General features: G+C 40.3%; 1 protein-coding gene across 2 annotated transcripts; it reads left to right on the forward strand.

Moving 5' to 3' along the window:
* Positions 1–492: 492 nt before the first annotated feature.
* On the forward strand, positions 493–5448 carry ZNF572 (zinc finger protein 572). 2 transcript variants are annotated; one of them, XM_074201680.1, is made up of 3 exons: positions 493–577; positions 2592–2701; positions 3760–5448. In XM_074201680.1, exons 2-3 carry the CDS (start codon positions 2623–2625, stop codon positions 5220–5222), a joined length of 1542 nt encoding a protein of 513 aa, XP_074057781.1. In that variant the 5' UTR covers positions 493–577; positions 2592–2622; the 3' UTR covers positions 5223–5448. The 2 variants fall into 2 exon arrangements, with proteins under 2 accessions (XP_074057781.1, XP_074057782.1); XM_074201681.1 differs by lacking the exon at positions 493–577 and adding an exon at positions 980–1070.
* Positions 5449–12287: the final 6839 nt, after the last annotated feature.

Here is a 12287-nt window from a genome sequence, read left to right on the forward strand (position 1 = left end):
GACCTGAGGAGGACTCAAGCAGAGGAGCTTAAAGATGAAGGAAAAAGAGAAGGGATCTGGCAAGGCAAAGAAAGTAAGAAAGAGTAACTGAAATTAATTATTCTTTTTTGTTTTTTCTTTTTTGCAAGGCAATGGGGTTAAGTGGCTTGCCCAAGGCCGCACAGCTAGGTCATTGTCAGGTGTCTGGGGCTGGATTTGAACTCAGGTCCTCCTGACTCCAGGGCCGGTGCTCTATCCACCGTGCCACCTGGCCCCCCCTCAATTCTTAAAGAAATCTTAAAAGAAAAAAATTAAAATTCCACTTTAAGTCACGCCCTTAACCCTTTTTTTCTGGGGGCGCCTCACCCCCGCCCCGGGCCCGCTCCGCGGCCTCCCCCCTCAGGCCCCGCTCTTCCTGCGCTTCGGCCACGTGGGGATGACGGGGCGGCGCCTCGAGCCGCCCGTCAACGCCGCCCGGGGCGGGGCCTCCCGCCACTTCCGCTTCCGGGGCCTCGCCGCCCGGGCCGCCGCCTCCGCCGCGCTCGCGCCCCTTCCCCCTGCGAGTCCGCCCCGCGCCCGGGGCGCCGCCCCCAGAGCGGTGAGTGTGGGGGAGGGGAGGGGCGGCGGCGGGCGCGGGGGAGGGGCCGGAAGGGCCTGCCGGGGCGGCCAGGTGGCGCGGTGGACAGCCCGGGCCCCGGAGCCAGGAGGACGTGGGTTCAAATCCGGGCAGGCCGCTCCACCCCACTGCCTGGCAAAAACTGAAAACCCCTCCCCCGCGGGCCTATCAGCCCGTCGGGCAGCCTGGGCTCTGCAGAGACCTGCGGGGCCCTCGGGACCCAGGCGTTGCCTCTCTCAATGCTTTATAGAACGAATGAGTGGATGCACCACGCGGGTGCCGCCTGGGCGTGGGGAGCCCGAGCTGGACCGGGCACGGCACCCCGCCCCCCGGGCCGTGTGCCGCCCAGCGGGGTGAGAAGTGGCCCCCGCCACGGGGACCCCAGCCCTCCCGGCCGTGTGCCCCGCCTGTACAACGGGGGACGGGCGGTGCCAGGGCCACCCCGCTTTGCCAGGTGGCCGCGTGCTTCGCCCAGGTAGGCTCATTCCCCCAGGGACGCTGGTCAGAACTCCAGGCAGCGTCAGGACATGAAGGACTTTCCCTGGATAAAGGAAAACACACTTCTCGCCCATCCCTTCAGTCATGAAGGTTGGTTCTCAGGAAGAGAAGTGGACACTTGGTCCTTGGACCTGCTCAAATCCCTTCTGTCCTGCAACCTGCCAGATGGTTTGCTGCAGTTGAGAACATAGAGAGAAAATGCGGGGGTGCTGCCCTGAGATTTTGGAGTGGACTATGATAATGACACAATTTAGGTCTTTTAAGAGGCAATGAGAAAACTTCTTGACAGCTTAAAACGGTGGACTTCATTTCATAGAGATAAAGACAAGGCTTGCCCAGATTGTAAAAAAAATCATTTTAATAGGTGCAAAGTGCAGGGGAAAAACAAAATAAAAAAGTTCAAGTGAAAAAATGGGAAGTTTTAGTGGATTACAAGATCAGTAGAGTGCAAGAGTCATAGGTGGCAGCCAAAACCCCAGTATTAAGTTGTATGAGAGAAGCTTAGTGACCCGGACAGGTAATCCAACTACTTCACTCGAGACAGACGCTATCTGAAGTACTGTGTCTACAAGGTACCATGTTTGAGGATGGCCAATGATAAACCAGAGCAACCTGATTAGGGTGACCACTTTAGCTAGGGGATAGAAAACCATGGAATAGGAAGATTTATTTTTTTTTTAGAAACTGGGAATGTTTACCGAATAGAAATAGGGACATCATAGTTTTGAGTTCTTTGAAAAACTTTCATGTGAAATAGACATTAAACTTTTTCTTAAAGTAGACTTGAGTTTTAACATATGGAAAATGTCCTTATGATCTGTGCAATTTAAAAGTAAGACAACTTGTTCTAGAAAAATAAGGATTTCAAGCAGAGGCTGGATGAACACTTGTTGAAAACTTTTCTATCTTTTTTAGAAAAAATTTGTTTATTTAAGGCACTGGGGTTAAGAGTAACTTGCCCAAGACCACACAGCTAGGCAATTATTAAGTGTCTGAGGTCACATTTGAACTCAGGTCCTCCTGACCCCGGGGCTGGTGCTCTATATCCACTGTGCTACCTAGCTACCTCATGTTGAAAACTTTTAACAAGAATTTCCTGTTCAGCTACAGATTGCCCCAGAGATAGACTCTGAAATCCCAACTCAAATCCCAATTTGCTTGTTCTCTAATAAGCCTCCAATTTCTAGAGCAACTATGAAATACATCTACAAAAATCTCTTCTCTGCCCTCCTTCCTTTGTCCCCACTTCCAGATACCATGTTGGAAAATCTAGAACATCCCATGTAATCCAAATTAATTTTTAAAATCAAGATATTAGGATCTAAACATTTTAGGAGGATTAAAATTTTCCTGAGTGATTTCCCTAGAGCAGAGAAAGTATTTCTGATAATTTTAATGTACAAAAGTCCTTGATAATGTTAAGTGAGGTTTGAGGAAGGGAAGGTACAGGGATAAACTTGCATGATTTTCTGCAGATGTTCCCTGTCTCCTTTCACAGGGTTTCAGATCTCAGCTGGTTGTGATCTCTGATGGAGCAAGGGGAAGAGTTGTTGGTACCAAATCTTGAGGGCTCCAAGGAGAAAGAGATTTTGAGAAGGTCTTATACAGGTGAGGGGCATAGAAAATGGCCTCAGTTCAAAGAACAACCTTTGTGAGATTTTTCATTTTGAATCTTGCTAAAACTATTAACTAGCTTTGCATGACTATTATTTTCATAGTGGGAATAGCTATGGGTTCACAGTTAGCCCTGTTGCTAATAGATGTTGCCCATCTTCTGTGCTCTGGGACATTTTAAGAATCTGTTTTTGGATCAAAAAAACCCAGTAAAAATTGTACTGTTTTGTGTCCAAATCTATAATTTCATCAATATGGGAAATGTCCTACTCATGCAGGTCAACATTTCTTATAATTTTTAATCCTAGTTTCCTGGAATACTGGAAAGTCAAGTGATTTCCCATTGTTACATATCATATAGCTAGTGGATATCAGAGGCAGGAATTGAACTTGGGAATTGACTCCACAGCTCTCCTGTCCACCCTGCCATGGTACCTCTTCAATTGTAATTTAGTAGTTCAACAGTAATAGTTCACCTTTCCTTCAAGAATCAGTTCAAGCACCATTTTCTTTCCTTTTTTTAATTGAAATTTTTATTTTAATTTTCCAATTACATGAAATGATAGTTTTTCAACATTCACCCATTTGCAAATTTAAGAATTCCATATTTTTTAGCACCTTTCTTTCAAGCCCTTATACAGCTAACAGTCAGGTAAAAGTTGCACACGTACATTCCTGTTTAGTCATGTTGTAAAGAAGAATTAGAATGAAGGGCAAAGAAAAAAAGATAAGAAAGGAAAACCATAAAGGAAGCTTTTTTTTTTTTTAAGTGGACATAGGATGTTTTGCTCTGCATTCAGTAGTTTTTTCCTCTGGATGTGGATGGCATTGACCATAGCAGGGCTCTCAGGGTTGTTCTTGATCTCTGAACTTCAGGCACCATTTTCTACACAAAATCTTTTCTAATCCCTTTAACTGCTAATTCCTCCCTCCTCCTAGCCCCCCATTGGCACTTAGCACAGTGCTCTGAATTCAGTAGGTGCTTAATTGACATTTATTGTGTTTTTATTCCTACAATAGAGACTCTTTATATTTTCTATTTGTTCTTTCAGAGAGTAAGAACAATTTGGAAACTCTTGACCAGAAATATCCTAAGGATGAGGAGCCTAAGGACATACCATCAGAGTGGTCTGAGAAAGATGTTTCCCCAAACATTGAACATGAGGATACTAAAGAAATTCCATTAGGAAGGAACAAAGGGGTCAGGTTCTGGAGTTTTGAGTGGAAAGATATTCATGAGAATAACTGCAAGGTAGAAACTCAGTGGGGGAAATCTGTAGGAAAAGAACAAAGTAAATCTATTTCCTGGGAATGGGGCACCAGAAAAAACATTGACCTTGCTATCCATCAAGCGTTACCGAAAAGAGACAAATCCCACAAATGTTTTGAATGTCAAAAGAGCTTCAATAACAGCTCTCACCTTCGAACTCATCAAAGAACTCACACAGGAGAAAAGCCTTATAAATGTTCAGAGTGTGAAAAATGCTTTAGTAACAGCTCCCATTTGATTCAGCATCAGAGAACTCATACAGGAGAAAAGCCCTATCAATGTAATGAGTGTGGGAAAAGCTTTAGCAATACCTCTCACCTTATTATCCATGAGAGAACCCATACAGGAGAGAAGCCCTATAAGTGTCCAGAATGTGGGAAGAGTTTCAGTAGCAGTTCGCATCTTATTCAGCATCACAGATCTCATACAGGAGAGAAACCTTATGAGTGTCCTGTGTGTGGGAAATGCTTCAGTCACAGCTATGTCCTAATTGAACATCAAAGGACCCATACAGGAGAAAAGCCCTATAAATGTCTTGACTGTGGGAAAAGATTTAGTCAGAGTTCCAGTCTTATTCGCCATCAGCGCACACACACTGGTGAGAAACCTTACAAATGTCTCGAATGTGGGAAAAGCTTTGGTTGTAACTCTACCCTCATAAAGCATCAGAGAATTCACACAGGAGAAAAACCATATAAATGCCCAGAATGTGGGAGAAATTTTAGTCGCAGCTCAAATCTTATTACACATCGGAAAACACACATGGGAGAGAAATCCTTTGAGAGTACAGAATTTGGAATAAATTTGAATCACAATTGTAATTCAGTAGAACGGCAAAGAACTCAGCCAGGAGAGAAAACATATAAGTGTTGTGAATGTGGGAAAAGTTTCAATCTTAGTTCACATCTTATTAGACACCAGAGAACACACACAGGAGAAAAACCTTATAGATGTCCTGAGTGTTGGAAAACTTTCAGTCAAAGCTCTACACTGGTGATCCACCAGAGAATTCATACTGGAGAAAAACCCTATAAATGTCCTGACTGTGGGGAAGGATTCAGTCAAAGCTTTAACCTTATCAGGCACCGAAAGACCCATATAGGAGAAAAACCTTATAAATGTACTGACTGTGAGAAATCTTTCAGTCGTAGTGCCTACCTCAATCAGCATCAGAAAACACACATAAGAGCAAAGCTTTTTCACTTCCCTGAAGTTGAGGAAAATTTTACTCATGAAAGGAACTAGAAAAGTCCAGGGTGAGGGTGGGTGGTCATTTGGACTTCATCTACTTATTTCCAATTTCTAAATCTGTTGCCTCATAAAAGGAAGTTTTTGTAAACTTCTTTTTATTGAACCATCACAGTTAAGGTCTTGTAAAACCTGTTAACTGTTGAATTGTTTAAATTCTTTACATTTCTTCATCAACACATTTGGAAAAGAGAGCTGATATCACTCTGCTTAGAAGATGCAAAGACTCAAGCTAACCAGGTCATGGATTCTCCCAGGAAAAACAGCAACAAGGATGAAGAAAACTTTTTTAATTTTAAGGTAAGACAGAAATAGTTCAAATTAATCCTAAGAATAAAATTTTAACAAAAAATAAACCAGAAGTCTTGAAGCTAGACCACCTGCTAAAGTTTGTGATTTTTCTCTTGCCATTTTAGGTTTAGACAAACTATTATTTGTCCTAGATGGTTGATAAAATGATTCTGCTGAAGGACAAGTGTGATTTTCTATCTATGGGGAGGGCTAAAAGCAATAGTTTAAACTTGAGCAATCTTTTGCCTTGAAAATTCACTCATAAAGAGTGTGGTACACAAGTGAGCAACAGGTAAATCTTTTTTGTCTAGTAAAGATTTGTGACAAGGCTGTAGGAAATCTAGAACTAAAGATTTAGTAATCTTCTAGATCAAAGATTCTAGAGCAGCAGGGAGAGAGTGTTGCCGAACGATGGATTTTGAGGCAAGATGTTCCAGGGTATTTTTAGTCAATTGGGTTCACCTATAACTTATTGAATCCTCCCTGCTGCTATGTCCCAGTATCCCTACCATAAGAGAAGCAAGATTAGGAGTTGGGATTCCAGAATTCTGTTCTTGAAAACTAAGTAATTAATAGCTAATTTTTTCCCATCAGTATTTAGTGTTCCTATTTTATAGGAATTCAGTGAAATTGGGGAACTAGGTTCTTGTAGCTAGATCAACGACTTAGTGTCAGATGGACAGAATTCCTTTGGTATTGGAGTATCATTTGGGTCGGGTCCTAATAATGGTTTTATCCTTGGCCTTTCTAGGAAAGAGGCTTAAAACTTAATATTTTCCCCCTTATCCTTCCTGGTCCTAAATGGGAACTTCATATGATGTATTAAACACTCTTTTCTAAATTTTTGCTTACAAGGAGAAATGTAAGTGGGGGCCCCAATTTATATCTTAGGATTCCCAAATATATTTAAAAGGGCTTGAAGGAAATTTAAAATTTAACAGAAGGGAATTGAACTGTAGTATTCCCAGAGATCACTCATTTTGTGATGCTGAAATACAGCTCTTCCATGGGGGCAACTGAGTTGCATTGGAATTGTTGTATCCTCCCTTCTCAATGAGATGCAGTTGATAATGGGTGGTGATTATATGATTCTTTTTAATTGTTAAATGATGAAAACCATAACAAAAATCAGTCAAATAAAGATATTTAAGTCATGTTTCTTTTTGGTAAATTTGGTGCCTTGCAAGCGATGGGGAAGATTTGGTGGAATGACGATCTCAGTTCTCATAATCTATTCCTTCCCTCTGTCATCGATTCACACATGGCTATTCGGACCCATTATCCAGAAGCCCTCCACTTTTGTGATCAAGAACTATAAAATCGTTTTATCTAATAACCTGCTACCACGCCTTCTTCCAGTGTAGTACCCCCTCCTAAATTTTGGTTGACTTTAGATGATTTCTAGTATCTTCATTCCTCAGTACCCTTCCAGGCCATCACCCCTGTTCTGGATTCTGTTTCCTTACTTCCCATTTAACCCTACTCTGTCCTCTTCTCTATTTTTATAGATGATTGCTGATCATGCTTTGCCAAACTCCCAACTCTGATTTACTTCCACCATCTACCTTCTCTGATCTTTATTAGAAGTGTTATAACCAGGGTGGCTAGGTGAGGTAGTGGATAAAGCACCGGCCCTGGAGTCAGGAGTACCTGGGTTCAAATCCGGTCTCAGACACTTAATAATTATCTAGCTGTGTGGCCTTGGGCAAGCCATCTAACCCCATTTGCCTTGCAAAAACCTAAAAATAAAAGTGTTATAACCATGCTGATTAATCCATTAGAAACTTGTATTTTGTTTTTCATTTAACTGGGTCCTCTCTAAATTAAGATAATTCTTTTACTCTGCCCCAATTGATTGTGTCATTTTACATTGTAGTCCCAAACTTTTCTTTTTGTCCTCAAACCTCAAGTACCACTTCTCTTCCTATCAACTCAGCAAAAGATAATGACTTCATACTTCATTGAGAAAATAGAGATGATTTTCAATGATAAATGTTAAAAGGGATGTGGCAAATTTGGGACACTAATGCACTGTTGGTGGAGTTGTAAACTGATCTGATGATTCTGGAGAACAATTTGAAAATACATCTAAAGAACGTTAAACAGTGCATACTACTAGGTTTGTATCCTGAAGAGATTTTTAAAAAGGGGGGATGGGGGAAGAAGGGGAAATAATCTTTTTATAAAAATATAGCTCTTTTTGTGATGGCAATATAATTCTACTGAAAGTATTTTATACTGTTTTAAGTTGCATGTGTTTTGGTGAAGGTTCAAAACTGTCAATATAGAAATCCAAGGTGACATACTTTTTAGTGGGGGACAGTGGTCCTACAATGAAAAATTCACCTGGGGCAAACAGATGGTTAGTCCTAATTCTTATCAACACAACAACTGACTAAGATTTTTGATGATAGATTTAGAACTGGAAGGGCCCTTAGAGATCATGGATCAACTGAATCCCAGAAAGGGAAACGTCACAAAGGTGACAAGTGACAAGAGTTGATATTTGAATGCAATGTCAAAACAAAAAAACCCAAGATATAATTAAAGGCTTTTTAAATAAAAGTTTTTATCCACACCAGGTAGATATTAGGACCTCTGCAAAAGTGGCAGTAGGAAGAGAGGCCAGTGACAAGAGATACTGCAAAAATACAATTCATATTGATAAAGGGGGGAAAGAAGAATGAATGATAACCCCAGGCTAATAAACACAGATGATAATATTTGATCTGAGGGCAGACAAGAGGCCAAGGTAAGCGTTGTAGTAAATCAATAAATCACCCAGTATGTGAAAGGGCTGACACACATGCACACAAATGACTTTAAGAGTCTAATACATTCTAATCCTTGAATGATTGTGTTATGGTCTCTTGTGATTAATGAATCAATGTACACATAGCAGGCCTAAGTATAACATTGTCCCTATGTGCTTTGCATAATTCAAGCTGCTTTTCAGGCTCAGATTCCTGTGTGATTTAAAGATGCATTTATAATGTTCAGGAGTAGATCCCTACAGAACTTGCAGCTGAGTAGAGGTGCTAGAAAGTGAGCGGTGTGCTGTTTTGTTGCTTTGAAACTGGACACTGAATGGACTCTGGGCACCATCACTGATTCTCTAGAGAGTGATTAGCTTTGAGGACTAGAAATATAAATTCTCTGGCATAAATAATATCTAGTTGGCACGGCTCTTAATTTCCAATAGTTTCTATTTGGGAAAAGAGCCTGCTGATAGGAGGAAAAGATTTAGAGAGGAATGACAAGCTTAATGTGCTTAAAAAGACAAAATAAAAGAGCATTTTCATCTACAAAGGACAAAAAAGTTTTAAATATAAAACCATGAATTTAAAGGTGTGGTTGTTTTACAGCCTCAGAGGACATAAATGATATAACATTTCTGGCAGGAATTTGAGAAGACAGGAACATATTGTAAGATATTCATGTGAGTATATGTGCAAATAATATAGTAAGTATAAATAATAAATTATTACAACACAACTAGGATGTGTTACATGGTTTAAAATCAGTTAGATGTGAAAGGTGACCATAATAAGATAGAAACTATTTTAATTGGGGCAGCTAAGTAATGCAGTAGATAAAGTGCCGGGTCTGGAGTCAGCAAGACCTAAGTTCAAATGCAGTCTCAGACACCTGCTATGTGACAAGTCACTTAACCTGGTTTACCTCAATTTCCTCATCTGGAAAAATGAGCTGGAGAAGGAAATGGCAAACTTTTTCAAAATCTTTACCAAAAAAACCCAAATTGGGTCACAAAGGGTTGGTACAACTGAACATAATTAACTTTAATCATTAGCTTAATCCATTTCCCTAAGAAGAGTCTCTTTTGACCTCAACTTTTCACCATTCTTTCCAAAGGACTTTTATCAGGACCTTGGAAAAGTTTTGAGAAAGGAGGATAGTAGACAGTTGAATTGTTTTTCCAAAGGATTGAAATGGGGAGGCTAAGTCGGAGGAGATGGCCTTGGAGAGAACTAAGGTCACACTCAAATGTTTCCCATTCCCACCACATAATCTCTTTTTTCATTTTAAATTAAATCGACCTTTTATATAGAGGGCTCCTCCTATTTGGAACTACAGCCAAAGGGCAACAAAAATGTGCATACCCCTTGATCCAGCAATACCACTACTGGGTCTTTACCCTGAAGAGATGATGAAAAAAAGGTAAAAACATCACTTGTACAAAAATATTTATAGCAGCCCTGTTTGTGGTGGCAAAGAATTGGAAATCAAGTAAATGTCCTTCAATTGGGGAATGACTTAGCAAACTGTGGTATATGTATGTCATGGAACACAAATGTTCTATTAGAAACAGGAGGGACGGGATTTCAGGGAAGCCTAGATGGATTTGCATGGACTGATGCTGAGTGAGGTGAACAGAACCAGAAAAATGTTGTACACCCTAACAGCGATATGTGGGTGATGTTCAACCTTGAAGGACTCGCTCATTCCATCAGTGCAACAATCAGGGACAATTTTGGGCTGTCTGCAAAGGAGAGTGCCATCTGTATCCAGATAAAGAGCCATGGAGTTTGAACAAAGACCAAGGATTATTCCCTTTAATTTAGGGGAAAAAAACATATCTTATTGTCTGATCCTGTTATCTTATACTTTTTATTTCTTCCTTAAGGATATGATTTCTCTCTCATCACACTCAATTTGGATCAATGTACAACATGGAAACAAAGTAAAGACTGACAGATTGTTTTCCTTGGGGGTGGGGGGAGGGAAGTAAGATTGGGGGGAAAATTGTAAAACTCAAATAATATCTTTAATAAAAAATTAAATTAAAAATTAAAAACTATATAGAGGGCTCCTCAAGTCTTAACTGTTTTAAAGTTTTCTCTCAAAAAGCACCAAATTCTTAGAATATCCCTCTTTTCCTCCATTTCTGTTATTTCAGCTTAACCATAGCTTATAAATAGTATGCTTTCCTGTTTTGTTTTCTTTTACTCTAAGGATTACTAAACTTTTTAATGGTGAAACACTTATCTGGACTAATTATGCAATGCCTAGATTTGCAAAACACAAAGCAGGTCATAATCCATGGAAGGAAGGAAGAAGAGGAATGTATGTAATCTTCCAACATTGCTCAGTGGATTCAGTCTCTTTTTGGTCCATAAAAACATAATTTTCATATTTTAATATGTTGGAAATCAACCTATCAATCAGTTATTTTCTTTTAGGTTTTTTGTAAGGCAAATGGGGTTAAGTGGCTTGCCCAAGGCCACACAGCTAGGTAATTTTTAAGTATCTGATTTGAACTCAGGTACTCCTGACTCCATGGGCAATGCTCTATCTATCCACTGTGCCACCTAGCCACCCCTAGTTATTATTTTCTATAAGGCACTCTAATTATACAAAAATTAGAAAAGTGCAGAACCTCAGCCCTCAAAAAGCTTACATTTTATAGTACCTTTTAGAGAGCGGTGACCAGAAAAGGGAGCTTTAGAGTTATAGGACTTGTGAGTGAAGTAGATTGTCACTACCCTCTTTTAGTAGTAATAGTCATAATGAATGATTATAGTTCTCTGAGCAAGAGTTGGAAAACAAATTGGGGTTAGGGGATAGGGTATATAATACACCCACAGTAACAACAGTAGATAGCGCAATGCCTGATCTAGATTGGTTTAGAGGAAGCATAGTTTTGGGTTGGAATGTGGAGAAGTTGAGTTCAACCTTAGTTCACATCCAGCCTCAGAAACTAGCTGTGGGAACTGGTCTGTTTGCCTTAATTCACTGAAGAAGGAAATAGGAAACTATTCCAGTATTTTTGCCAAGAAAACCCCATGGGTAAAATGGACTCTTCAGGTCAGAAAGAAATAAGAAATTATCTTTTCAACAAGAAATTCAAGAAGAGGTAAAGGTGTAGTTATCCAGCACTGCGTGCAGCTAGGGTGATTTATATTTTTCTTTCTCTTAGCAGCTGATAATTGAAGCTTTCACAGATTTCATTCAATGAAGGAAAAATCTCAGGGAATCACTTATATCTTGTTAGGGATCCAGGTTTTATTTTTATTTTAGGGGGAAAAAAACTTTTGGCATGTTAAGGTGAAAATAGGACAAGAAATATTTGGAGCAAAGATCAACAATACAGTAAGCACTTTATCTTTCCTAAGTCCTGCCAAATACCTGTAGTGACATGTGTACTACAAAATTATACAATTATAGAATAAAAGATCTCACAGCTAGTTAAGTATCGAGTGTCTGAGGCCAGGTTTGCACTCCTGTCTCCTGGACTCCAGGGTCTGTACAGTATCAACTGCACCACCTAGCTAACCCTCCCTCCCATCTTTCCTTTGTGTAACAGGCAAAACAGTTAAGCAAAAATAATCAACACAAGTCCTCGCATCTGAGAGCCCATGCAAAATTTCTGGTGTGTGGTTCCCCTCCTTTCTAGAGAGAATCACAGTCAAAGACTTTCTGAGGCAGTTAAGTCATCAGTGGTCCCATATACACAAAAAGAAACTGTACTGTAACACAGCCCAAAAGTGGTTCTCCAGTCCCTGCTTGAAGATTCCAATAAAGAGGAAACACAGAAAGAAGCTTAGGATTTAAAGCTAGAAGGGACCTTACCCATCCTGGTTTCAGGGTTCATTCTTGGAAAATAGGCAGCTGTTAAAATGGAAACAATGTGAGATTGGAGTCAGAAGGATAGGACTCAGATTTTAGTTATGTCATTTACTACCTGTGTGACCATGTCACCTTTCCAAACTTATTCTCCATAAAAGGGGGCAGGAGTGTAATGAACTAGGA

This window comes from Macrotis lagotis, chromosome X (assembly GCF_037893015.1).
Source record: "Macrotis lagotis isolate mMagLag1 chromosome X, bilby.v1.9.chrom.fasta, whole genome shotgun sequence".
Lineage (NCBI taxonomy): Eukaryota > Metazoa > Chordata > Mammalia > Peramelemorphia > Peramelidae > Macrotis > Macrotis lagotis.

What these genes read in the sequence shown, in the direction of transcription:
- ZNF572 (XM_074201680.1), top strand. Translation starts at nt 2,623, where the DNA reads ATGGAGCAAGGGGAAGAGTTGTTGGTACCAAATCTTGAGGGCTCCAAG. An exon ending in TTTGAGAAGGTCTTATACAG is followed by an intron (nt 2,702 to 3,759) that starts GTGAGGGGCATA and finishes TTGTTCTTTCAG; the next exon opens with AGAGTAAGAACAATTTGGAA.